Source organism: Lonchura striata, chromosome 8 (assembly GCF_046129695.1).
Source record: "Lonchura striata isolate bLonStr1 chromosome 8, bLonStr1.mat, whole genome shotgun sequence".
NCBI classification, from domain to species: Eukaryota; Metazoa; Chordata; class Aves; order Passeriformes; family Estrildidae; genus Lonchura; species Lonchura striata.
This window is the reverse complement of record NC_134610.1, coordinates 33,283,110-33,307,855: the sequence shown is the minus strand read 5'-3', so window position 1 is coordinate 33,307,855 and position 24,746 is coordinate 33,283,110. Positions and strand designations below refer to the sequence as shown.

The 24,746-nt window shown below is 43.6% G+C and overlaps 2 protein-coding genes and 1 long non-coding RNA gene across 3 annotated transcripts; 2 read left to right on the top strand and 1 right to left on the bottom strand.

The window, feature by feature from the left end:
* The first annotated feature begins 3,807 nt into the window (after positions 1–3,807).
* On the top strand, positions 3,808–10,732 carry DUSP19 (dual specificity phosphatase 19). The gene is made up of 4 exons (XM_021532556.2): positions 3,808–4,082; positions 4,169–4,215; positions 5,494–5,646; positions 9,556–10,732. Exons 1-4 carry the CDS (start codon positions 3,860–3,862, stop codon positions 9,775–9,777), a joined length of 645 nt encoding a protein of 214 aa, XP_021388231.1. The 5' UTR covers positions 3,808–3,859; the 3' UTR covers positions 9,778–10,732.
* A 694-nt stretch (positions 10,733–11,426) lies between these two features.
* Positions 11,427–19,520, top strand: NUP35 (nucleoporin 35). Its single transcript, XM_021532557.3, has 9 exons — positions 11,427–11,568; positions 12,143–12,313; positions 13,622–13,749; positions 15,379–15,439; positions 16,100–16,241; positions 16,587–16,656; positions 16,748–16,876; positions 18,706–18,873; positions 19,226–19,520. The coding sequence occupies exons 1-9, from the start codon at positions 11,427–11,429 to the stop codon at positions 19,301–19,303; spliced, it is 1,089 nt and encodes a 362-aa protein (XP_021388232.3). The 3' UTR covers positions 19,304–19,520.
* Positions 19,521–22,948: 3,428 nt separating this feature from the next.
* On the bottom strand, positions 22,949–23,623 carry LOC144246655 (uncharacterized). The gene is made up of 3 exons (XR_013340323.1): positions 23,596–23,623; positions 23,286–23,423; positions 22,949–23,041 (listed from the first exon to the last, which is right to left on the bottom strand). It is a non-coding gene; the product is annotated as an uncharacterized LOC144246655 (long non-coding RNA).
* Positions 23,624–24,746: the final 1,123 nt, after the last annotated feature.

The following is a 24,746-nucleotide window of genomic DNA, read 5'->3' as shown; positions in this document are numbered from 1 at the left end:
ATTTCTCATCACTATGCTGCATTCATGATTCACAGTCATCCAGTCACCAACTGGTGCACAGTTATTTTCAACTTCTCTGTTATTTTCAACCACAGAACACAGAATCTGAAGCAGAAGCATTATTAGAGTTACATATTAGCTGACAATAGTCTGATTTTCTCTCCCATTTCTCTTACTCCTCAAAGTCATCTGGTAAATGCAGGTCAAAATGTGATGTAATTAGGGTTCAGTTCTCCACTTCAGTTAAATAACCAACTTAAGGATTGACTGTCAGTTTTCAGTGTATCTTACAATCTAGCTCAATCCTCTAACATATGCATTTTTCAGAGCTCAAGGCTGGTTTTTCAAAGTCAGCTATCTGGAATGTCTGGTTATCACTTTTCAGATGAAAGTCAGCTCTTTTGCATCAATAAGTACAGGCAGTACCTAGACAAAAATAATAGTGGAAGGAAGTAAATACAGCAGAGAGATGATGTACTGCCATATGGGCTTTCTAAATATGTACAAGCTGCTTTTTGTAATAACTAGTAATTACAGTACACATTTCTTAGTTTACACCCATAGAACAGGTTCTGCTGAATTTCTTGAGAGACGAAACAGAAGAATCATAACATTAAAAATCACTTTAAACTACTGCATTTGCATTATATATAGCTTATTTAAAACCTGAAGATCCAGAAATACCATAAATACTTTCAGCCAAGGAAGTAGAGAAAGCATCCAGCTCCTGCCACACCTTTAAAGAAGTCTTCTACTGTCATCAAAACATACAAGATGAATATAGGAAATAATCTGTGAACTCAAATCCCAGTTTAAAACTCTAATTCACAATTATCTTCTCTTCTATCCTGTAATGAACACTATTAACAACTTGACATCATCATGGAAATACATCCTTTATAAGAAATAGTGTCTATGAATATTCAAGCTAGATCTAATGCTTATGACACTAATGGAAACACTAAATAGTAAGATAATAACTGTGCATATAAAAATCTGCAGTGTGTTTGGATTTCAGAGAGAAAAGAGGAAGCACAGATTTTTTTTTGTCCAGTAGGGACCCCTGGTGTTTAAGGCATTTGTAACAGGGATCAACATCCCCAGCAGAAAATGAATCCATTATTGTGCAGTCAGCTAGCTTTCTGCATTCGCACCTCCTGCATCTTCCTCCTCTGAGATCAAGGAACAACACCTAGTTGTCTTATCAAGTTTAACTGCGAATATCTTACAGATTTATCTTAGTCTTGCAAATGCTCACACAGCATACCCCATACTCATCTGGGCCAGAAGCTGGCTGCAAAGCATCTGCTTACTCTAAGGGGAGGATGCTGGGGCTTGTCTGCAGGCAAATTTTGCTAAGGCCTTGCAAATTTCCTGACATGAGGCTGAATCACCCCGAACTGGGCCAAGAGACACTTCCAAAACAAAGTCCAAAAAACTGATATTAGCTCTGTTCAGCACGCCAGGAACACCACTCCTAACAGCGCACACCCGGGCACACAACTAATCACAATATACAGCTACACTCATGCACATTCATAGTTTTCCTTAGAAAAGGGTTTTCTAGGGAAAAACTATTCTTAATTACAATAGGTCTTAATTATAACTGTTTCTTAATTACAATACACTATAGGCCTTTCTTGGTCTATCAGCTTTTGCTACACTATGTTGTAAACGCCTTAATCATCTAAAATTACTCCTTGTAGGTCTTACTGCAAAGCATCTTTCATAGTTCTATTTCTCTAAAGTATCTAGTCTTATTTTTAAGGCCACCCTTTGAAACTTGTTTCTAGTTCTATTTCTCTTAACAATGTCTGTCCTATTCTGTGGCATTTGTAAACCAGCATTTCTTATCTCAAGGTTTGCATACAGATGCACACTGTGTGAGCATTCTGCTGGGTTTTGAGAATTTTCTATAAATCCATCTCCCACAGTAATGCAAGTTATTTCCTAAAACTCCTCACTATCATTAGCATATGCGGGGCACAGGCACAGTGCATCCTGCTGGTGGCACTGAGGAAGGCTCTGAGTCTTCCTCGGTGCTCTGATGAAGGCTGGACGTCTTCATCGCCTTGCCCTTTTCACCTTTCTTCTCTAGGCAGGTGCAGTCTTTAGTTAGCTCTTTTATTGATTTCCTCACTGGTTTTAGAAAGCCTTGTCCTTCATTTTTTACAAGTTTTGTTCCCTATTTCTTGCCAAATTTCATCTAGCTTCTACATTGGTTACAGTGCTTCTTATTCTTGCCCAAGTATGCCTAGGAACAATGCTTTTAACCCTTTCAAGGCTCTCTGCATTCTTGCAAGATACCCTAATATACTTGTCTTTCAAGGAGGCACCCAGAGTGAGCCAATGCAGCTTGAAAACAGCTCTGAAATTCTATGTAATTGCTGGCTTGGGCCACAGACATGAAGATCTCCATCACTTCCTTTCTGATCATGTTCATCAAAATAACTGATAAGGCCTTAATAAAAAACAAATGAATCAACTTCTGTATCATTATAGTTTGAAGATAACTGCTAAGAAGCACAGTCCACATGTAGCCATGAGGAACAAAGACCCTATGCCTCTGAAAAAGATCCCTTTATTGCCAGAAATAAAGTCCTCTTTATTCCCTTAATTTCCACTGGACACAACCCAAACCAAACCAAAGCTTAACAGAACTTAACAGAAAGCGGGCACCCATTGGCTGGCTCAGCTGCAGTGCTGCTGTCCTACCACCCCATCAGCTGCAGATAGTGTGTGGGGTTTTCTGCCTTTTTTAGATTACCTTGATTTTATATCTAATTCCTGTTAGAAAACTGCCTCTGGCGTTCCCAGAAATAATTAACAGTTAATTGCAGTTCCTAACAGTATTCTCTGCTTGTCAAATTGCTAAGGCATTTGTAGACCTCTTTACATGGCTGCCTTTGGTCTGTGCTGCATCCTGGGGGACTATCAGGAGGATCTTCTGAGAGTCATCATATCCCTCCAACATAAGTCTGAGGAACAATACAAGAGGAGAAGTACACTAGTAATGTGTCCTTACTCTATAAGCCAGCACAGAAGAGTGTTAGCAAATTGAAATGTATTTCTGGCAGAATTTAAATCAACAGTATTACCATCTCACTTTGCAAACAAATGTTTCACACGCCTATGTAGGTTTCCATTATCTGAAGGGACCTACAAGGAAGAGGGATTCTTCATCAGAAACCTCAGTGATAAGACAAGAAAGAAGAGGTTCAAAATGAAAGAGGGGAAATAGATATCTGGAATAAATACTTTACTGTGGGGGTGGTGAGGCCCTGGAACAGGCTGCCCAGAGAAGCTGTGGATTCCCCATCTCTGGAAGTGCTGGAAGCCAGGATGGGGCTTGAAATGACCTGGTCTAATGGAAGGTGCACATGGCAGGGGGTTGGAATGAGATGGTCTTTAAGGTCCCTTCCAACCCAAGCCATGCTGTAATTCTATGACCAGCTGCGGAACATTGCAAAAGGTACACTACAGAAAATACATGAAAACATGGGCATTAAGTTTGGGAATAAGGGAGAAGCAGCCTCACCTTGCCTACCTTTTCTTCATTTTGCCTTTTTGGAGAAAAATAAACCCAATATATATCTTTAACTCTAATACTTTCCATTTAGCTCTTGACAACGTTTCCCGACAAGCAGGTCCCCATTAGAGCCAGACAGGCGCTGCTGCGCGGCTCGTTCTCCGAATAGAAGGACGCTGGAAGGATGGCTGGCTTTTCTATTTAAAGGCTCCTTCAACGCCGCGGGGACGGGCCGGGGGGGCCGAGGCACCGCCCCCGGGGCCGCGTCACCGGCGGCGCGGCTCGGCTCGGCTCGGCTCGGCTCGGCTCGGCTCGGCGCTCGCAGGGGCCATGCACTCCCTCGCCCAGGAGATCCGCAGCTTCTCCAGGGCCAACCTGCGGAAGCAGCGCACCCGCGTGACGACGCTGACCGGCCGCAGGATCATCGAGACGTGGCGCGGCGCCTGCCTGCACATGGAGGAGGACGAGGAGGAGGCGGCGCCCGGCGGCGGCTTCGTGCAGGACCTGAGCGCCGACCTGCAGGTCGGCGTGGTGAAGCCCTGGCTGCTGCTGGGTGAGTGGGGTGGGAGAGGGGGTCGCGGTGCCCCGGCCGGGCAGGGGCTCGGCGCAGCTACGGGCACGCTCTGTCTCTCTCCGCAGGGTCGCAGGATGCTGCTCACGACCTGGAGACGATGAGGAAGCACAAGGTAACGTTACGTGGGCGTAGAAATGCACCTCGCGTAAATTCAATGCATCTCCTGTAAATGAAAAATATGAAATATTCTCTAGCGAATCTGAGGAAAACTTTCCTCCACTTGCATTTTCAAAAGGCTGCTCCGTTTGCAGGTGGATGGGTTTCTGTTGGCTTCACGAGAAGCTGAAATGCTTTCAGAGCATCCCAGAATCATCCAAGGGACTCCTGGAGATTATCTAGTCCAAACCCCCTGCCAAGGCAGGGTCACCCCGAGCACGTGACACAGGAACGTGTCCAGGTGGGTTTGGAATGTCTCCAGACAGGGACACTCTGTGACCTTCCTGGGCACCTGTTCCAGTGCTTGGCCACCCTCAATCTAAAGCCTCATGCTGAGGTGGACCTTCTTATGTTTTGGGTTATTCCATATGCTCATCATCCTGTTGCTAGATACCACTGAAAAGAATCTTGCTTCCCTGCAAGAGCGGTGATTGTTTAGGGCTGTTTAATGGAACAGATTCCTACACTGCCATAGGCATTTCCAGTCCAGACACTAAGCAGCACCATTCCCCCTTGCCTTATATGGATTGATGAAACTAGAAAAACAAAGTAGCTTCTCTAAGTCTGTCCCAAAATCTTGTCTTTTTACTCTTCTCTATTGCAGCAATGTGGTGATAAGGCCTTTGGACAGTGGTGGTTCTGCAGGACAGGGCATACACCAGGCTGGCATCTGGTGCCATCTAAATGTCATTTTACTGTAAATTTAAATAACCCACAACCTGCCTGTAGCCTGGACAGAGCAGAGATGGCAGGAGGCCAGAGGTGGTGTCACCTGCCAAGAGCAGGTGTAGTTTACTCTGAAATCCTTCTGCCTCAGCAAATGTTTCTGGTAACTAACCAGAAGGAGCATTAAGATGATGGATTAGAGCAGGCTTGAAATTTGGGTGATTGTTGGGTGGTCTGTGCTCTCATTCCTATTGCTTTCTCTTTTATTTTCCAACCTTGTGAAAAAAACTCCTTTTTCTATTGAAAATCCATTTTTAGTGGTTGTTTGAGCACTGATCTTTTAATTTCTCTCAGAAACACCCTGAGATTTATCACAGTATGTTTTAGCACACTTTGAAACTGCTTGGAGAAAAGCAAACCATACAAATCATATGTATGTAAAACTAAGCATCGCATCAGTGTAATGTAGAGTCTGTGTATGGCTAAAGAGTCATTCACCTTTGTTACTGCTCATTTTGCTTGCTATCTTCAGAAAATGCCTTTTTTTCTTTTATTTTTTTTGACTTAGGTCACTCACATTCTAAATGTGGCATACGGAGTCCAAAATGCCTTCCTCAATGACTTTATATACAAGACCATTTCCATTCTGGACCTCCCAGAAACTGATATTACCTCCTATTTCCCAGAATGTTTTGAGTTTATTGAGAAAGCCAAGATCCAGGTACAGTCTATCAATAATTAATGTTAATAATTATCCTGTGTATATTATTTATAACACTACATAAAAACCAAAGCAGACTTTTTTCTTGAAAGAAAATATGGTACCAAATGAATAGTTTTAAAGTATTTTTTTTTTTAAATTTAAAAGTCTTTAAATTTTAAATAGAAAATCCAAGTAATTTCTAAGCATTTCTAGAGACATGGCACTGCTATTGATCCTCATTCCCTCCAGCACTGCTTTTTCAGAATCACTGTCTTGCGTTTTAGAGAAATGTTTCTTTAAAACAGTTGGACCAGGGCTTGACTTTACACATTTGCATCTTAAATCCAAGTCACTACCCCTGACAGAAGGAAATGAAGAACATTTATTTATCCACTGGGAATGTTGTTTTGGACTAGAAACCAGCCTGGATTAGTAGCAAGAAACAGGTATTTTACACATCTGTGTGGTTTATCATCAGCTGTTCACCATCCTTGTGCATTTCATTGTAGAATCATTGAATGCTTTGGGTTGGAGGGGACCTTAAAGATTAGCTAGCTCCAACCCCCTGCTGTGGGGACACCTCCCACTAGACCAGGTTGCTCAAAGAAGATGCTATGAATCGACTTACCTACCAAAAATATCAGAGAATGTGTTAGTAGTCTTGGAGCCAAAAGTGATTTAACTGCTCAGAAAATCCTGAAAGGATGTGATGTAGAAAATAGGCTGAAAGACCCTTCTGGGGTTGCTTGGCAGAGTTATCTGTAGCCAGGAACACGCCCAACTCAAAGCTGTTAAATTCAGGGTAAGTGTGTAATTTGCGACAACCATTGTTTTGGTATCTAAACTATAACTCAATAACCAAACATTTAGTGTTATTCTACCATATCTATCAGATTCATTGTTTATGTAGATTGGGATAAAAGATGATCTTGCCCCAGTTGTCTCTGTGTCACAGTGTTCTTTCCTTCTCTCATTTATAATTTACAAGCTATATGATAACGTATTATCACTAAATGACCTTTTCAAGGTTTCTAATTACAGTTTCCAGTTCATTTCTAAATGAAAGTTGCCATTCACAACTGCACTATTCTGCTTTCTGCCTCAGGTGTTTATATCTCAGTTACTAGTTTGTAGGTTAAGGAGTTTACAGGAAAACTTTTATCACAACATTAGTAGTTTTCTGGTGGAAGAGGTGGATGAAAGGAATGTATTTGGTGGAATAGTTCTCCAGAATCAGTTCAAAAAGCACATGATAGTGGTATATAGACAGATCTCTAGGTGGTTTGAATTACTTTATTTGTTTTGTCAAAATAGTGTTAAAAGAGCTTATGATAAATTGTGTCATGAAGTGCTCTTCTGTTTAAGTAACCACAGAGACACTACTGTTTCATCTCCTAAAATGGGTGAGGAAGAGATGTTCACTGGTGATAGAGCATGATATATGAGAAATTATTTCTAGAACATGGCTAACTCCATGAAGGAAGTATGAGAGCATGTGAATTTGAGGATGCAAGTGAAGCCTGCACTATTCTCTAAGTCATTGCCAGCTGGGTACTTGTAACAGGATTCACTTTTCTAAAACTGTAATGGCTCAAGTCTCTAGACAGCATGGTACAAATTCTGATACTGATCAGAGCTCAACTTTTCTTCTAGGCTCCAACTTGGCAGGCAGGTTTTCCATGACATGTTCAGTGATCTATGTCAAGTCATAATACTGTGAATGAGGGATACTTTTTTCATATGTTTAATATCTAATAATAAAACTTCTGAAATCTTGTGCTTCCAAAGAGAAAAGCTTTGCTTATTCATGAACATCGCTCCTTATTGGTCCACCTGTCTTTCCTAAGGAAAAGCCTCAGTTTCACTGCAAAGTAGAATGGATCTATAAGGAATTACATTAGCCTTTGACTTCACAAAAAGCTTTGTGCTTCTTTTAAATTTCTTCCCTTGATGAGGCTTTTCGCCCACTGTGTACAACCATTGTATAATCACCTTTTCTGCTGGTGGAAGGTGATGTTTCTCTCTCCATAAAAATTTTTTAAAACCCAACTTGGTCTTGACTCTTACATGATTCTTGCAAGTCCACAGACCATTTCTGGGCAGGAAAACTTTTATCAGCATCAGAGCAAGGAGTTCTTGGTAAATAGAGATTTATTTCCTGTTTGTCATCTGTTTCTTACTTTTATTCTGCATTCACAGCTAATACAAAACTAGTTAAGAATAATATGCCAAATTTTTGTATGAATTGTGAACAATGGACTTTGGCAAGGGAAGAGAAACATTCTCAGTATTAAAGTTGGATTAATATTATGGCCCAGATTCATTAATGTTCAATAATTTTCAGGATTCATGGATACCACTATATAATTTTTGGCAGTGTAAAACAAACCAGTTATTTAAAAAGATACATCAGACTTAAATGTGAAAGGGAAATAAAGCATGAACAGTACAAAGGAAAATAAAAAATAATTAAGAGTGCAATTTCCAGCAGGCAGTGCACAGGAGGTGTGATTTCCATTGCAAGGAAGGGTGGTGTCATTATTTGCCATGCTGGGATGCGGGAGCTTAGATTGGTTCCTAGCTCTGTCATAATGTTGTGCCTCATTCTTCTAGTCTCAGCTTGGAATTTCTCCAGCAAGGATAATAATACTGCATTTCATACTTCTTTGCCTTGTTATTTACACTGGAAGATTTTTGGAACAGGAACCATTTTCTGGTCTGTGTGTCTGTTAAAATGCCAGATAATTGTAGCTCCTAAATCTGTAACATAAACTCTTAAGTTCCTGGAAAGTAACCCTGATGCTTAGAAGATCTTTTTGTCTCTGGGTCAAATTGCCATTAAGTAACTTGTACCTGTTAAGGGCAGACAGAAGAGGCTAGAATAGTTCTGTTGAGCCTCAAGTATCTGATCACATCATGTCATGTTTCAGTATTTTCATTCAGAATATGGAAGTGCTGAGGGTTTGGTGGTTTCTTTTTGTGTCCAAGGGGCTTTTCCAGATCATAGTGTGACATACAAACATGACTGCCTCACGAAGCCGGGGCTTTGCAAACATTGCTTAAGACATGCTAGATTGTCTAGCTGTCTTTGCGTTGATTTGGGCTTGTTATTTCTTAACAAAACTTGCAGTGTTAAAAAGAGACATACAGGTGTCTCAAATGTAGTGAGGGAAATGTTTAAGTAGGATAAAACCCATTAATTTAATATATAATTTAGGGTGAGCCCGAATTCAAACCCCAGAAGAAGCATTTGTGAGTTTATGGGAAGTTGAGTAGTTTTGGATTTTGCACCCTAGTTCCCAATTAAGGGTCCGTAGATGTACCAGTGGTGTAATGGGAAGGGAGAGATCTGTTGCAAATCACACAATGTCTTTTCTAATTTTCCTGTGCATGATCCCTTTTACCCAGAATCTTCCCTGCAGCGTACACAAGAAACATGCAACTGGGACTACAAGACATTCTAAAATCTGCCTCTGTGCCCAGCTGTTTGCTGCTTTGTTATGTTTTTAACCTTTAACAAGATACTTTCAAATTCCTTTCCATATTGAAAATAAAATCTATTTCAAAATTGTCACTCAATTAGATCAGATACTTTAGTATCCCAGTTGTCTATGATTTGTTCTTTACATTAACAGGCTGCTGTAAAGCCTCAGGAAGAAAGACAGAGGATGTGTTTTAGTTCTCGGGTATGAATTAAGTTTGAGGAATTTGGTAATAATAAAGCATTTTGGGGTAGAAAAAAATCTTAATTTCATGCTTATATCATGCTTATATCTTTGTTTGGATTTACTTATATGTGTAAATATTTGCTTCGAGCTCAACAAGGAGCCTTTTAATAAGTCTTACAAGACTTATGTAGTTTCTTACACTTTTAATGTACCTAATGAATGTAATGTACCTAACTTACGTTTCATTTCTTTCTTGGAGGATGGTGTGGTGCTGGTTCACTGCAATGCAGGAGTCTCCCGTGCAGCGGCTGTAGTCATTGGTTTTCTAATGAATTCAGAAAGACTGAGCTTTGCCAGAGCCTTTTCCTTGGTGAAAAATGCAAGGCCTGCAGCTTGTCCAAATCCTGGCTTCATGGAGCAGCTTCACAAGTACCAAGAACAGATTTTAAAGGCAAATGGAAGCATAAACAATCATGACTGATCCAAAGGGAAAAGCAAAACAATCTGTTTTGACTATACAGGAATAGGTGTTGGATGTTCTTTGTCCTGTCATTTTGAAATCCCCTTTCACATGTGCATTTTCAAGTCTTTATGTATTTTTTTTTCTTACCCTCCTTTGACCATGTTTTTTCCAGAATGTCATCAAAAGGCCAAATGGTGTTGTACTGACTTCAGAGAAGTTTTGCCTAAAACCAGAGCACTAATAAAAGATACAGCTCAGTTTACCTTGAAATATTAGAAAACAATAGAATGATTGTTTACTTTCTGAACTATCAGAAAATGCAGGCAATAGAGAAAGGAAGTAAAATAACTGAGGTAAGTTTCTTTCTTTCCAAATCTGTGCATTCCTAGATGGTTGTAAAATAGGGATAATAAAATGTTCATATAATGAAGTACCTTGATACTGGATTTTAAAATTATATTGCAGCTGTAGATGATATTATTGAATTTTGTGGGAGAGCCAGCCATTAATTTTTTTAAATTAAAACTATGGTCTTTTGAGGATGCTCAAAATGCACAGCATGCATTAATGCTCTGTATATTCCTATTGTTTCTCATCTAGTAGTGATTTGAAGTGCACTAATATGATGAGTCCAGTCTTGGAACTAGCGTTTTTGGTTTTTTTCCTGTACATCATTTCAGTAGAGATACAAAAAATGTTCATACTGGTCTGTCTCTGCTCATGCTACTGTCTTTTCTTCACATCTGGTCCTCACATGCTCTCCCCTCACTCCACTCCACAACATGTGTAAAGAACAGACATCATAGGGTATGTAATTTTGATCCTCCTGAGAGATCCCAGGCTGAAATTACTCTCTTAATATGCTTTTTTAAAAAATCTATAAGATTTTAATAGTATTTTGTGGTATTCATGCCATCTCTTAATGATTTGATATATTAATATGCAACAAAATAAAGAGACCGCTGTGTTTGGATTAATTGTGTGCTAAAGTGATTTAAAAGGTTTGGTTTCAAGATTGGCGTTCTGTCCTTGTGCCAGCAATTTGCACAGTAGCACATCACTGTGTTTGAACCACGGCTTCTCTTGTTCTCAGTATGAATTACTCAAGAACATTAGTGACAGGACAAGGGATGGGAATGGATTCAGAAATAAGGAGGAGGTTGAGATTAGATTATTTACACTGAGGGAGGTCCGGGCACAGGCTGCCCAGAGCAGCTATGGCTGCTCCATCCCTGGAAGTGTCCAGGGCCACACTGGACAGGGCTAACTGGGATAGTGGAAAGCGTTTCTGCCCATGGCAGGGGGTGGAGCTGGATGAGCTCTACGATTCCATGCTTCCATGATTCCATGCTAAACGTTAATGCGGGATCAGGCAGCCGCGCTGCATGTGGGCGTTGTCGGCGGGCACCGGCCCCGTGTGGGCGGCGGGGGAGCAGCTCCCGGCCGCGCCCCGGCGGCCCGGGCACCGACCGCACCTTTCCCCGGGAGGCCGCTCCGAGCTGTCCGCCCGCGGGAGCAGCCCGCGACAGCCCCGGTAACGCTGGCCGCGGTTCCCTCGGCTGCTGGCGACCCGCCCCTCCCTCAGGGACCGTTTGCCAAGGAGCCATGAGGGGCCCGGCCGGCACAAGCCCACGCCAGGCCGCGACACCCTCCCGCCCCGCGCCAACATGTCACGGGCCGGGTCGGAAGTGACGGCGGCAGGAAGCTCCGTCCCGTTTGAAAGTGCCAGGCGGAGCCGCCGCCGCCGCCGCCTCTTTCCCGCCATCCGGGCCGACATGGCCGCCTTCGCCGTGGAGCTGCTGCCCGCAGGTGAGCCGGGCCCGGCGCTCCCCGGCTTTGTGGGCGCTCCTGTGAGGGGAGTGGGGCCGGGGATGCTGCGGAGCTGGAGCGGGAGACGGCGCCGGGCTGACGCGAAAGGGGAGCGGGGTTAAATCGATCGGCTGCCACTTGTAATTGCGAAAAACCGTGATAAACTCGGCTTACCTGTAAAACCGCCTTTGATCTCATCAGTCCATACAAATATCTCAGAGGCGGGTGCCGGTGGTGCCCAGCGACAGGGCGAGGAGTAATGGTCATAAACCAAAACAATAAGGAATTCTACCTCAGGCGTGAGGAAGAACGTCTTTACACTGAGGCTGGCCGAGCACTGGAACAGGCTGCCCAGAGTCTCCCTTTCTGGAGACATTCCAGACTCACCTGGAGACGTTTCTGTGTACCTGCTCTGGGTGACCCTGCCTTGGCAGAGGGTTGGAGTAGATGATCTCCAGGGGTCCCTTCCAACGCTAATGGTTCTGGGATTCTGTGATCTTAATCACTTCCTGTATCTTGTATGTTAGAAAAAGCATTCACTTGTCTTGTTCATATTTTAAAATTTTGTTTTCAGGAGCTGAACCAATGACTCTTGGCTCCCCGACATCTCCAAAACAAGGAACTAGTGCTCAATTTCTCCCTGGGTTTTTGATGGGTGACTTACCTGCACCAGTGACTCCGCAGCCACGTGCTTTATATGGCCCTTCAGTTGGTGTCATGGAAACAAGGTCTCCACTACTTGCAGGTCAGAATTCGTTAAATGTTGGAAAATTGTCCTGAAAGCAAAAAATTGGTTTATCTCATTGTTCTACATGACTGTTGCAGACTTGAATCCTTATAGTTTTATATCTTTCTGTTAGCAAACTACACTGATTAAGTGGTGAACTCAGTGTATTGAATTATAATAAATGTTCTAAATGTGGCAGTTTTGGCATCAAGAAAAGTTTGTTTTACAGGGAAGGTAATAAACCTCTCCTAATATAGAATCAGTTTATGTGACTCTTTACATGTCAGGTACACATACATTGATGCTGAAAACAGAGATACTTATGAAATTGAAAGTAATCACATGAATTTCACCAAATTGTTTTTTGAAGTGTTTATTATAGCCTCAGAGTATCAATTTTAGGAAAAGGGGAGCCAGTAAGATACTAACACAGACTTCCCAAAGGGAGAGATCAAGTACATCACTTAAACTGCAGACCTTGATGGGAGAGTGCTTTACATAATGCACGTTATTCCATGCAACAATAGCAGTTCTTGTATGTGTTAAACAGTACAGAGTGGAGTCTTGAAGCTCAGAATTTAGCACTGGAAAAAGCTTGGTTTCCAAATGTTTTGCAAGTGAAAACTTGATGCAAACTACTTTTTTTTTTTTTTACCCTGGGGTAAATCCACACAAAGGGATAAGATACGTCAAGTTCCTTCAAGAAGTTTAATTCTCTGTTATACTGGAAGTTCCAAAGTTTACAAAATGAGAGGGCAGCTGGTTTAACTTCCTCCTGTCTATATGCAAGCTAGTCCCTGCTCTCAAAGCTTACATTTTTATTTAATATGAAATTAGATGAGAAGCCAAGGAATTTGGACAGTGGGAATGTGACAGTAATGTGCAATGTCTCTGTGCTTTTGGTATGGCTCTTTAACATATAGGATATTTCAATTTTTAAAAATCTTGCTTTTGCGTCTCTACTATAGGCAAGTTAGTCTCTGAAACAATTAAAATAGATTTCTAAGCCTGGCTTAAAATTGAAAGATACAGCCATGCTCAGAACTTCAGAGAAAGAACATTTAAACAGTGAATATTAATAAGAGGTCTGAAAGTTATAAATAGGCTGCTGCTTGGAACACCTGTGATGCTCCTACCTAGAACATTCAAACTTGAACATTTGGTAGGACAGATGGCTCTGCAAACCTCCAGTGAAACAATCAACAGTCTCAACAGCAACCAGCATGAGAGCATGGCAGAATTTATTATTGAAGTTTCCAGAACAAGTAGCACCAAAGCAAAATGACAGGTTTTGTCATGCTCTTCTTTTGTTCCTTTGAATTGCAGGAGGGTCTCCCCCACAACCAGTAGTCCCTTCGCATAAGGATAAAGGTGGTGCTCCACCAGTTAGAAGCATATATGATGAGTTATCTAGTCCTGGGCTTGGATCAACACCTCTGTCCTCAAGAAGAACAGTAAGTGTCTTTGGCACTGGCCTGTTCTTAGCAGAAGATGTGCCTCAGTGAATTCTCAAACTTAGTTGCATAAACTGCTGTAGCAAAATGAGTGATGACCCTACAGATCATGCCGTTGCTTAGTCTGGGTTGTTCGTTGTGCCTGTTCCTGTTTAAACAAGAGCTGTGGTCATGAAGCAAATTCCTGTTATTGCCAGTTTTCAATTCAGTAGGAAATGAAAAATGCAAGTGATGCTTCGTACATATAAATTCAGCTTTGTTTGTCAGCTTTTCACTTTCTTCTAAGTTTATTTGGCAGCTGATTGCCAGAAGGACCCTTCCACAATTTTAAAGGAGGTTGTAGCAAGGTGGATGTTGGTCTCTTCTCCCAGGTAACAAGTGAGAGGACAAAAGGAAATGGCCTCTGAAGAAGTTTAGATTGGATATCAGGAAAAATCTTTTCACTGAAAGGGTGGTCAGGCATTGGAACAGGCCACCCAGGGAAGTGTTAGAATCGCCATCCTTGAAAGTGTTCAAAAATGTGTGGACATGGTTTAGTGGTCAAGATGGCAGTGTTAGGTTAATGGTTGGACTCAATGATCTTGGGGATCTTTTCCAACCTTAATAATTCTGGGTTTCTGTGATTATCTTTTTGAAGACAATAGAGGTGCTTATGGAAACAGAAGGAATTTCCTTCTGAGTAAAATATGTAATCTAAGTTTGGGTAGACAGTTGGGCTTAATTTTGAAAGAGGAACACTCAAATTTCTGAGGTAAATTTTATAATAAGCTCTGCTGCTTAACTGACTAATCAAGCATTACTAGGTCCTTTTTCACTGAACTCTTTTGATGCAAGGAGAACACTTTAAACTGAATGAGCAGTCTTTCTATTGAGTGTTGCCTTCTGAAAAGTTTATTCTGAAAACTGAGGTTCTCTGTGAAGGACAGAATCCTATGGTGTCTTAAAGGACTGGATATTCAATTTCAAAAAATGTTGAGCAGCTATCAGAACACACGTTGTTAGGTCTACTGGTAGTCCAGGCTGTTTGACCTTGTATCTAAGAAATGCCATGATTCAGGCTTAAAGTAGACTAAAATTGTTTTGGGTGTTGAAATCCTATGTTAAAAAGAAAACAACTACTACCATCTAAAACTCAAAGTACACTTTCCTTCTATGCACTAAATAGTTGAGCAGGAAAGTAAGTCTAGTAATAGTCTCCATGCAAGGGAAGGTTATGTTTCCATGATTTCTCAACCCTTAAGGCATTGAAAATGCTGATAAACTTAGGATGCTAATATCCTTCCCATCAGGATGCACATGAACGTGTGAATTATTACAGTGCAGCAATAGTGACATGACTATTTTGAGAAGGTAAACGAAAGGGTTTCTGAGTATTGGTATTTAAAGCTACTTTGTTTCAAAGGTATATGTCAAATACATTGTCAAATAACTTTTCTTCATTACTAGCTCTTGGTAATCTTTTGTTAAATGTACATGCAAATACCTGTTCTTACTCTTAAAAGTTTGGAATGACTTAATGCAAACAGTTAATATTATTACCTGAATGTTTAAATCACTTGAAAATTGTCTCTCTTGATCTGAGCATTATACCTATAAGAATGATTTGTTACTTTCTGTATATTAATGCAGGCCAGCTTTACTTTATCACTGAGCCCATCAGTTGGAGTTTTGCCATCAACTCCAGGAGCAGGTAGATGTCCTGTCAAAATTTCTATTCTCTTTTCTTACTGCTTTTTTAATACAGAAACATTGTGACTGTTCAAGCTACATCAGTTCCTTGCTAATTTATGAAGAGGTTGTGTATTTGTTAGCTTTTCAAAAGGTACATGGGTATAAGTAGGAAATAATTATTCATTCTGAGACTGAGTTTCAAGCCGCTTTTCTTGTTCCTTGTTCCAAATGTGGTTTTGAACTGAGCACAGAGGTGGTTGTAATTGAATGAAGAAGCTGAGATTGATGGATTGCCTTCCATCTTTGCAAGGTTTGATATCTTGTGTATGAACCAGTGGCTTCTTGCTAAGCATTCTTCTGTTGGCCTGTTCCTATTTGGCAATTGTATTAGCTGTTGGTGTTTTGAAGTCAAAGAGAACACTAGGCTGCTCGTCACAAAAACTTACTAGTGTGCTTGCAGATGTGAAGTTATGATTGACTTACTTTTTCTGTCTGTGAGTAAATCCCCATGAAACTCTTCCACATGCAAGTGAAATGCTTGTCCCTGAATTCATTCTTTTATTATAAAACTCCGTCTTGCAAAATAAATTTGTTCAATGTCACTCCATTTTTTTAAACGAGTTTTAAAACTTTTAAAAGAAGAGGGTGACAGTTCAAGAATACCGTTTTAATTTAACAGCTTCAAGCATGTTCAGTCCCGCAAGTATTGGGCAGCCTAAGAAGACCACTCTATCTCCTGCTCAGCTAGATCCTTTTTATACTCAAGGTGATTCCCTTACTTCAGAAGATCAACTTGATGACACATGGGTAACTGTATTTGGGTAAGTTGATTTCCAAAGTATCAGAAAAACCTGGGTGAAGTCTTTACAGCGTACAAGAAAAATATTTGGGCATTGATGTTGTCTGGCATTGGTGTGTGCTGCAAATACAGCTATGGTTAAAGCAAGCAAACACATACATTTCAGTGAGGCATCTTAAATTGAGCTACACATTATTTTTTCTAGTTAGACAGGCACCATTCTGCTGTTTGGGTGTGTGGTAAAGTGTCTAGAAGATGGTATTTCTCAAGTCATATTACAGTGGTCTCTTCTGGATTTCTGTAAATGCTTGACACCTGAATTCTTAAACTGCTCATAATTTTTTGAGTGCTTCTTTCTGTCTTTCAGATTTCCTCAAGCATCAGCTTCCTATATTCTACTACAGTTTGCTCAGTATGGAAACATACTAAAGCATGTGGTATGTCTTTGTTTTCTGACATAAGTCTCAAACTTTGTGAATGAAGCATGTAAAATTTCGCATTTCACAATTTTCACTTAATCTCATTCAGATGTCCAACACAGGAAACTGGATGCATATTCGATATCAGTCTAAGCTTCAAGCCCGGAAAGCCTTAAGCAAAGATGGAAGAATTTTTGGTGAATCCATCATGATAGGTGTCAAGCCTTGTATAGATAAAGTAAGTTAATAGTTGCTTTTAGTTCAAAGGCACTCTTCTTTTTATTTTCCCTGACTTCTTTAATTTTTTTTCTTTTGGAACTGCAAATTGTAGGTAGTTTATCTGTATAGATGTAGTCTGTTACACATTTACATAAGTTTTTTCTTAAGTGTTTATCAATGTTTCCTGCTGAGAAAGATCTTTATGATAAATCTCTGTGCTCTCTGGAAATACAACGCACACGAAATTACAATTGCTGTACGAGACAGGAAGTGAAACCGTAATATAAGACACAATTGAGATAAGTTTCCTGAATGGAATTTGTGACATTTAGGGCCTGCAATAAATACCTAATGGCAAATTAGGACTGTTGCTACTCCTAATTGTACCTATTTTTTATGTGACTATGTTTCTGGCTCTTGGATTTATCTTAGTACTTGGACTGAAAATTTGTTAGCAAGAAAATCCTAATCCTGTTCTCCCACCTGCCTCTATAAAAACATGTCACTCTTTTGTAAGTAGGAGTTGAGGGTACACATGGTTGTCTTGTAGTCTTAATATTAACATGAGCTATTAGTTGTCTAGGTATTGGCAATATCTTGATCTTTAATAAATACTTGCAGCCCTTTGCACTGAGTACTGTACATTAGCTTAAGCAAATAACAGTCATTTTTCTATAGTACACAGATTTTTCTTTTTTTTGTCCCCTTTAAAGGATATATGATACATTTCCACTGTAAACCATTCTGAGAAGGCAGCCTTAGAAACTGAACATGCAATTATTGAGCTTTTAGCAGTCTGAAACATTTCTTAGAATCAATAAAATTCAGAAACAACTACTTCTATGGTCCTTTTCTCTAAGAGCTTCTGCTGGTGGTCTGTCCATGCCTGTTTACTCTTGTGTCCAGTTTGTATCAATCAATGAATTAATTGCCTGTGAGCTGAAGTTCTAGGAGTAATGATCTAAGACATTTAATTGCCAGGCATCTGATCTTCATTGCTTTTGAATTCTTATTATGTCTTTTGTGGATAGTATTCACTTTCATTTAACAATAAATAAACCCATAAGTCATTAATTTGTATTTTTGGAGGCAAAAGATTTCAGGAGACTAATCCATTGAAGGATTGGTTTTGGTCAGACTTTCCTGCGATTGAAAACTAGATATGATGGACTTGACATCAGTAGTTAGGCTTCTGATTTAAAAGTATTACTTAGTTCCATGGGTTCCATTAATCAGTTCCGTGAAGCTAAGCAGAGTCAGCTGCACACCTACCATGTACACCAATCCTATTGTTTATTTTGGAAAGTGCTCTTCTATCAAATGTGCTGCTGAATTTCTGCTATCTTTAGGCTGGTTGAATCCTATGCTCCACTGAGTGTAAATGCACCAAATCACATGTCCCCAGGCTGGTTGTTATTGACCATCTTGTTTTCTCTAGTTTGTTGTGGAACTTGTGCTTCCCATCAAGTTACCTCCTACCTCTTCCATTCTACACGCATTCCTTTCTAAACATAAGCTTATGAAATGGAGTCTTGAAGTTTGATTGCATTTCCTATTGTATTTTATTCTCTACATTGTTTCAAACTTGGTTGACATTTAGTACAGACAGCAAACAGATTCTAACCTTCCAATACTTTGCAATGGCATAATTCAAAATGTAAATGATTGCAGTAAGGAAAATGCTTGGTGGTCATGTGCATCTGTATGTTCTGTTCTGACACACCTTTTATCTTTTGGGATCCAAATACATTTTATCAAAAAAATTCAAATCGTAGATAATTTTAGATGGCAAAGGTTGGAGCACTGTTTTTCAGTATTTGTTTACATTATATTAACCCTCTCTTTAAGAGTGTGATGGAAAACTTTGAAAGAAGCTCTACATTCTCAACGTCTTCGATTTTCACCCCACCTACAAAACCTGCTGGCACACCAACACAACCTGTAAATAATACTGCAAGGATATCTACCATGAGACCTCTTGCAACAGCATATAAGGCTTCCACTAGTGACTATCAGGTATTTTAAGGGAAACAGAAACATGTACTTTTGTGTTGTCTCCCCTTAGCTCTAGGAGTCTGTGCAGACATTAACTTCAATGTGACCTTTATCTTTTGCAGTCAGTTCTTAAATGATGTGGTTCAAGTACAAGCTCAGTCTGTTCAGTCTCTAAAATAATAATATAAACTACTAAGTTAATGACTTGTCACTTTTTCAGGGATTGAGGGCTTGTTTTGAAGATATTTCAAATGTATTTAATCAAAATATAGTACCATTTAGGAAAAGAAGAAATAAATAGTGTAAAAAGTATTAACTACATGTTGACTAATTCTCTGTATTTTCTTTTCTTGCTTTTCTCCCCGCCTTCTAGGTAGTTTCTGACAGACAAACTCCTAGGAAAGATGAAAGTATTGTATCTAAAGCAATGGAATATGTTTTTGGCTGGTAATATACAAGAGGAAGTAACACACTAAGCTGGTCAGAGTTTGAACTTTGCTACTGGCATTTGTAGTTAGTTGTATAACTACTGGTGGCAGTATTTTATCTTACGTAGCACCTATTATGCCTTCAGTTTATTCAGAAGACGTAGCTTGCACTTTAAATGATGGCAATGTACACATGGTTTTACAAACTGAGTAAATGTAAATAAAAGTGCTTTATCCCTGTTTGTGCTCTGATGGCATGATTATGAAAAAAATCTGTCTCATTAAGAAAAGTTGTCTGAACTCGGCAGTCTATCAGTTACCCGAGGGAGAGGTGGGCAGGACTGGAACACATCATTTTTTTCAGCCTCTAATCAGTGACTGCCTTTGGTTATGTTTAAAGCCAAAAGGGGGAGCTGCTGTCTCCAGTGAAACAAAACTCCTTCCTCAGCTAAAATGTTTTCTAGCAGTGCTGGGAGGTCAGGCTGCTCTACCCCAACTCTGTGTTTCCAACAGCAGAAGGTTTGTCTTTGCTTTTCCCTTAGGGCAGCCAAGGGCAGCTTCTGTGCAAGCTGTGCTGGCTTTGGGATGGACGGAGAAGACCTCAAGGAAATCCAGAGGAGGCCAAGAAGGAACAGGAAATGGTCCAAGAACTGGAGCATTACACTGATAGGCTGGGAGAACTGGGAATGTCCAGCCTGGAGAAGGCTCTAGGGAGCCCATAGAGCCCTTGACAGTGCGTAAAAGGGCTCCAGGAGAACTGGAAAGGACCTTTGGGCAGAGCCTGGAGTGACAGGAGGAATAGCTTCTCACTGGCAGAGGGTGGGTTTAGATGGGACATTGGCAACCTCCTGTTCCTATTTCTCAAAATATAACCAGCTGATATTCACATTAGATCAAAATCTGGATGAGACAAGGTAAAGACGGATTAGTCCAATTCTAGTGGAAGAATAGTCAGGCAACTGGAACTACAGGATCTTCCAAATACTTCCCAACACAAACTGCTGGAGGAATTCTGTGATTCCCAGAGCTGAGAGCAAAACTACAATTGTACTCAAGTTCTCAACAGCTGAGCAAACATCACAGCATCAAAGGAGTTTTAGGACTCCAGCTTAGCCTTATATAGTCACCATACCAACTTACCAATCTCAAATTCAGCATCTTCATTGTCACTGCAGACTCTGGAATTGGTGCAAGTTCCTTATCCCAGCATTAGGTAGCCCAAAGGCAGCAGAAAAGGCACTGATAGAGCCAGAGGAGCTCTTTCTTTCTGGAGAAGACCACCTATTTAAACTGCAAAAGGGTAGATTTGGGTTAGATGCTCTTGGAAGCACCTCCCAGGACTCTCCACTGTTCATGGAGCACTTTTCATGCCTTCTCTGAACAGTCTTTGGAAAATAGAGCACGACCTGGCTCTGGCTCTGGTACCAGCAAACCCCAAACAGGAGAAAGAAGCAGCAGCTCTTTTGCAGCCATGCCCAAGAGAGGCTGGAAGGGTATCCTCGCTCTGGTCTCCCTTGGTTGGGTTTCTGGCTGTGTATGAGGCAGGAGCTGCGATTCCTCAGCTGTGGGGACCAGAAGTGCAGCCAGGATGCCAGCACTGCCTGACAGCGCTCCATACAGTGGGACAGTTGTGTGTCAGCCCCCTGAACTGCTGCTTCATTGGCTTCATTTTTAGAACACCCAAAGCTCACTGTAAATCAGGGTGCTCTCTGGTTCTGCCTCTTCCTCTCCCTTCGTAGGGAAGGACCACTGCTATGCTTTCTTGAATAACTTCAGTATTCCAAGCTCCTTTGCCCTCAGTGGATGCTTGCCACGGAATCCCTCACAGCCGGATTCAGAAAATACTGGAGTTGACTCTTCTAAAATCCAGGGTCTTCGACTGCTGACCTTCAGTGTGCTCAGCAAGACCCTTAGGTCCACAATGTTGTGAAACCAGACCTTCAGGGCAGGGATCTTTCCAGCATGATCTGCCTCGTGCACAAAATGCAGCACCGAAAAGAATGGCAGAAAAGCCCTGGCCTGTGTGCTCCAGGGCTCAGGTTTTGCTCCACTTCAGCTCCACAAAGATACAAATAAGGTGAAGAAGTTGCAATGTTTATTAATGGCAATGAAAGCAGGGGGATAAGCTTGGGAGAAGGAGAAGGGAACAAGCAGGGTCTGAGGGCTGCAGGGAGGGACCAGTAAAGAGGGAAGAAGGCAAGCTCAGGTGTGCCCAGCATCAGCTGTGCCTGGAGCTCCACCTGTTCTCTTCTAATCTCTAGGGGATGTGTCCTCTTTCATGGAATCTGCTGCTGTCCTGGTTGTCTCGATCCAGAAGATGAACCTAGTGATGCAGCTCTTTCATCTAACATGACTTGGACTATCTGGTTTGTGTTGGAGGGGCTGTCATCCGTGCGAAGGGCTTGAAGGGCTGAAACAAGCAGACCCACGGTCAGAGTGAGGAATGGCCCTGACAGAACCAGCCCACCCAGCTCTTGCCATGGCCTGGAGGAAGCAGGACACGACGAGGATCAGCTGGAAGGTGCTGGCCACAAATCTCCGGCAGACCTCCGAAAGGGCTCCGTGCTCTCCCCGTGGTGCCCCTCATCCACACAAGGAGCACAGCCATCCGCAGCTGGGGCAGGGATGGCGGCTTCCCCTGGCAGCTCCTACTGCCAGCCCGCTGGCCGGACTCACCCTCGCAGATGAGCTGCAGCTCTTCTGGCTGCCCCCTGATGAGCAGCGTGGCGATCCCTGGGAACACAGAGCCTGTCACAGCCCCTGGCCCTGGTGCTGCTGCAATGGGGAAGGGAGGGACCGAGCCCCCTTTGTCACCCACCGATAGCCCTGACGGCCGCCTCTCGCAGGGGCTCCTGCGGGCTCTCCAGGTAGGGCAGGGCCCGGCGCAGGTGCTCGGCCGCTCGGCTCCTGTCCTCTGCCAGCTGAGAGAGCGGCAGGGCACGGAGGGAAGGGTTGCTGTGGGCCCTGCCCCTCGGCCGGGCGCTCCCGGGGGCAGGTGGCTCCTCCAGCCTGGGGCTGGGGCTGCCGGGCTGTCCTTACCAAGTGCTCGCCAAAGCTCCACAGCTCATCTGTCTGCAGCAGCCGCTGGAGACCCTTCCTCTTCAGGAAGGTCACTGCAGACAGCAGCGCTTCCCGAGAGGCCTGCGGAGCGGCAGAGCCCGGAGGTGGCACCGCAGCCCCGGGCACAGGACCCGCGTCCCGGTGCCAAGGCCAGCAGCGGCTGGAGCCACGAGGAGGAGCCAGGGTGTGCGAGCCAGCTGAGCCCCCTGCCATGGGGACACCGGTGCCCAGGAGCCCTCACCTGTGCCACACGCTGGTTCTCATCATGGCAATGGAAAAAGAGCGGGAGCAGGCTCTGGCTCACAAGCATCTTCAGGGGCTGCTTTCCCTTTTCCTCTACTGATTCCATCACATCTTGATAGAGGCGAATGGAGAGCTGCTGCACATGGCTGTTGTCCTGTTGGAAAGGAAAAAACCTCAGCACTGGATTCTCTGGGCCCTTCTGTGCTCAGGCCCGAAAATCCACAGGGCACCGCACTTCTGGGCAGCCCCCAGTGGCCAAGGCTGGGGGCACAGAGCCTTACATGGTCAAAGAGGGGCCGGAGCGCCTCAGCCAATTTTGGGGCTGTAGAGCTGGATGTTTGGATATCTTTGTTCAGGAGTAGATTTGTGAACACTGAGAGACTCCTCTTGACCACCTCTGTGTCTTCATTCCTCAGTAGCTCCACGAGGCGTTCAGACAGGCTGCATATTTTTTTGGCCTATGTGGAACACAAGGTTGTGCTGTGAATCCATGGAAAGCTGCACCACCAACACCGCTCCGGCGGTGCAACCCCACCTGCCTGCCATGGAGCCCAGAGGCCAAAGGCCTGTCCCGAAGCACTCGGGCAGCTGAACAGCGACCCTGGAGGGCTGGGAGCAGCTGCCACAGCTCCCCAAGCCCAAGGGGCTGCTTTCCCCAGCCTCACGCTGCCAGCACAGCTCCAGCTGCTGCCTCCTTCTCACCATCGAGGGGTCCTGGCTGAGCACCACGAGGCCTTTGAGTGCCAGGTGACACCTCTCCATGGACTCGCTCTGCAGGTGCTTTGTCATGATCTCCAGTATTAAGTTACTCCATTCACTCAAGTCCAGGCAGTCCAGGACCTGGAAGGCACAGAGCAGTGACAGGAGTGCCCAGCTGGCAGGAGCTCAGAACCGCACAGGCTGAGCCAAGGCAGCAGCACAGGGCACGGGCACCGTCCCAGGCAGCTGCGGCTGCGAGAGGGCAGAGGGGAGGGAGGCAGCTGAGCCAGGCAGCGCTGGCCATCGGGCTCACCTCCACCAGGAATGCCAGGGCAGCAAGATCCCAGCATGGCTCCTCCCTGCTGAGCCACCCGAGCAGGCGCAAGGCAGTGCCGGAACAGAAGGGTCGGCTGACACGGCGCATCTCCCTGGGGGGGAGAAAAAGGCACCATTGCTCCTGATCTGAGTGGCCAAAGCCCTCCCAGGGATGACTCACAGAGGTCTGGTCTTCTCCCGAGCACCCCACGGGTGCTTTGGGAGGCAGCTGCTCCAGGGCATCCTCCTCTCCCAGCCTTTTCCAGTCTGCTCATCCCTCTCTTGGGACAAGGCCCTGCCGCCCAGGACCACGGGGAGCACGTGGGGTGCTCTGGGCACAAAGGAGAGGGGTGGTGGGGAGAATGAGGTCTCACCTGGCCAGCAGACCCACTGCATAGTGGTGGGTGTCGGCACAGAGCAGCGTGTCCCAGGCACACCTGCGTTCCACTGCCATCAGTAAATCCAGACAACGCAGGTGGTGCAGCAGTGCCTTCACAGTGTTCACTACAAATCTGTATGCAGAGCAAAGGCCCAGGTCATGCTGGGACCCCAGGCTGCAGCCCAGGGGATGTGGGAGTGACCGGAGGACTGGGAAGCGGCACCTGTTGATATTGGTGGGAAGGCCATTTTCCTCCTGACATCTTTTCCATAAAGTATTTATGTCCTCTGATACCTGCTCTGTACTGAGGTAAACTTGGAAGAGCAGAGCCACAAAGAGATTGGGGAAATATTCCACAAATGGCTCTGGGCACCAGGGCAGGCGGAGAATCTCCCAAAGCACCCTGGTTGCCTGCAAAGGATAAACCATTTAGAGACAGCACTCAGTGCCAAGTGGCAAGACCTGAGCATACGAGGGAGAGGCCAGGGGAGACATGGGGAGCATCTGGCTAGTGCCCCTGAACCTGCCCCTAAGCCAGGCATCAGCCCAGGGCCTGAGGCAGGGAGAGGCATTGCAGTGGGGGAGAGGATGGAGAGGCACTGGAGAAGCAACCTGTGTGCAAGCAAAGGCCAGTTACAGAAACTCACAGCCAGGGCAAACACATCCTCAGTGTCCCCATCAGAGGTGTACATTTTCTGCAGTGGCCAGCCCTCCATCACACAAAGCAGTGTTGGCAGCACCTTTTTCAGTGTTGTTCCTGATGAGGCTAT

Excerpts from the sequence above, each read along its gene's own strand:
- DUSP19 (XM_021532556.2), top strand. The coding sequence starts at position 3,860 with ATGCACTCCCTCGCCCAGGAGATCCGCAGCTTCTCCAGGGCCAACCTG. Across the intron at positions 4,216-5,493 it reads AGACGATGAGGAAGCACAAG|GTCACTCACATTCTAAATGT; the intron begins GTAACGTTACGT and ends TTTTTGACTTAG. Across the intron at positions 5,647-9,555 it reads TTGAGAAAGCCAAGATCCAG|GATGGTGTGGTGCTGGTTCA; the intron begins GTACAGTCTATC and ends TCTTTCTTGGAG.
- NUP35 (XM_021532557.3), top strand. The coding sequence starts at position 11,427 with ATGTCACGGGCCGGGTCGGAAGTGACGGCGGCAGGAAGCTCCGTCCCG. Across the intron at positions 12,314-13,621 it reads AAGGTCTCCACTACTTGCAG|GAGGGTCTCCCCCACAACCA; the intron begins GTCAGAATTCGT and ends TTTGAATTGCAG. Across the intron at positions 16,242-16,586 it reads ACATGGGTAACTGTATTTGG|ATTTCCTCAAGCATCAGCTT; the intron begins GTAAGTTGATTT and ends TCTGTCTTTCAG.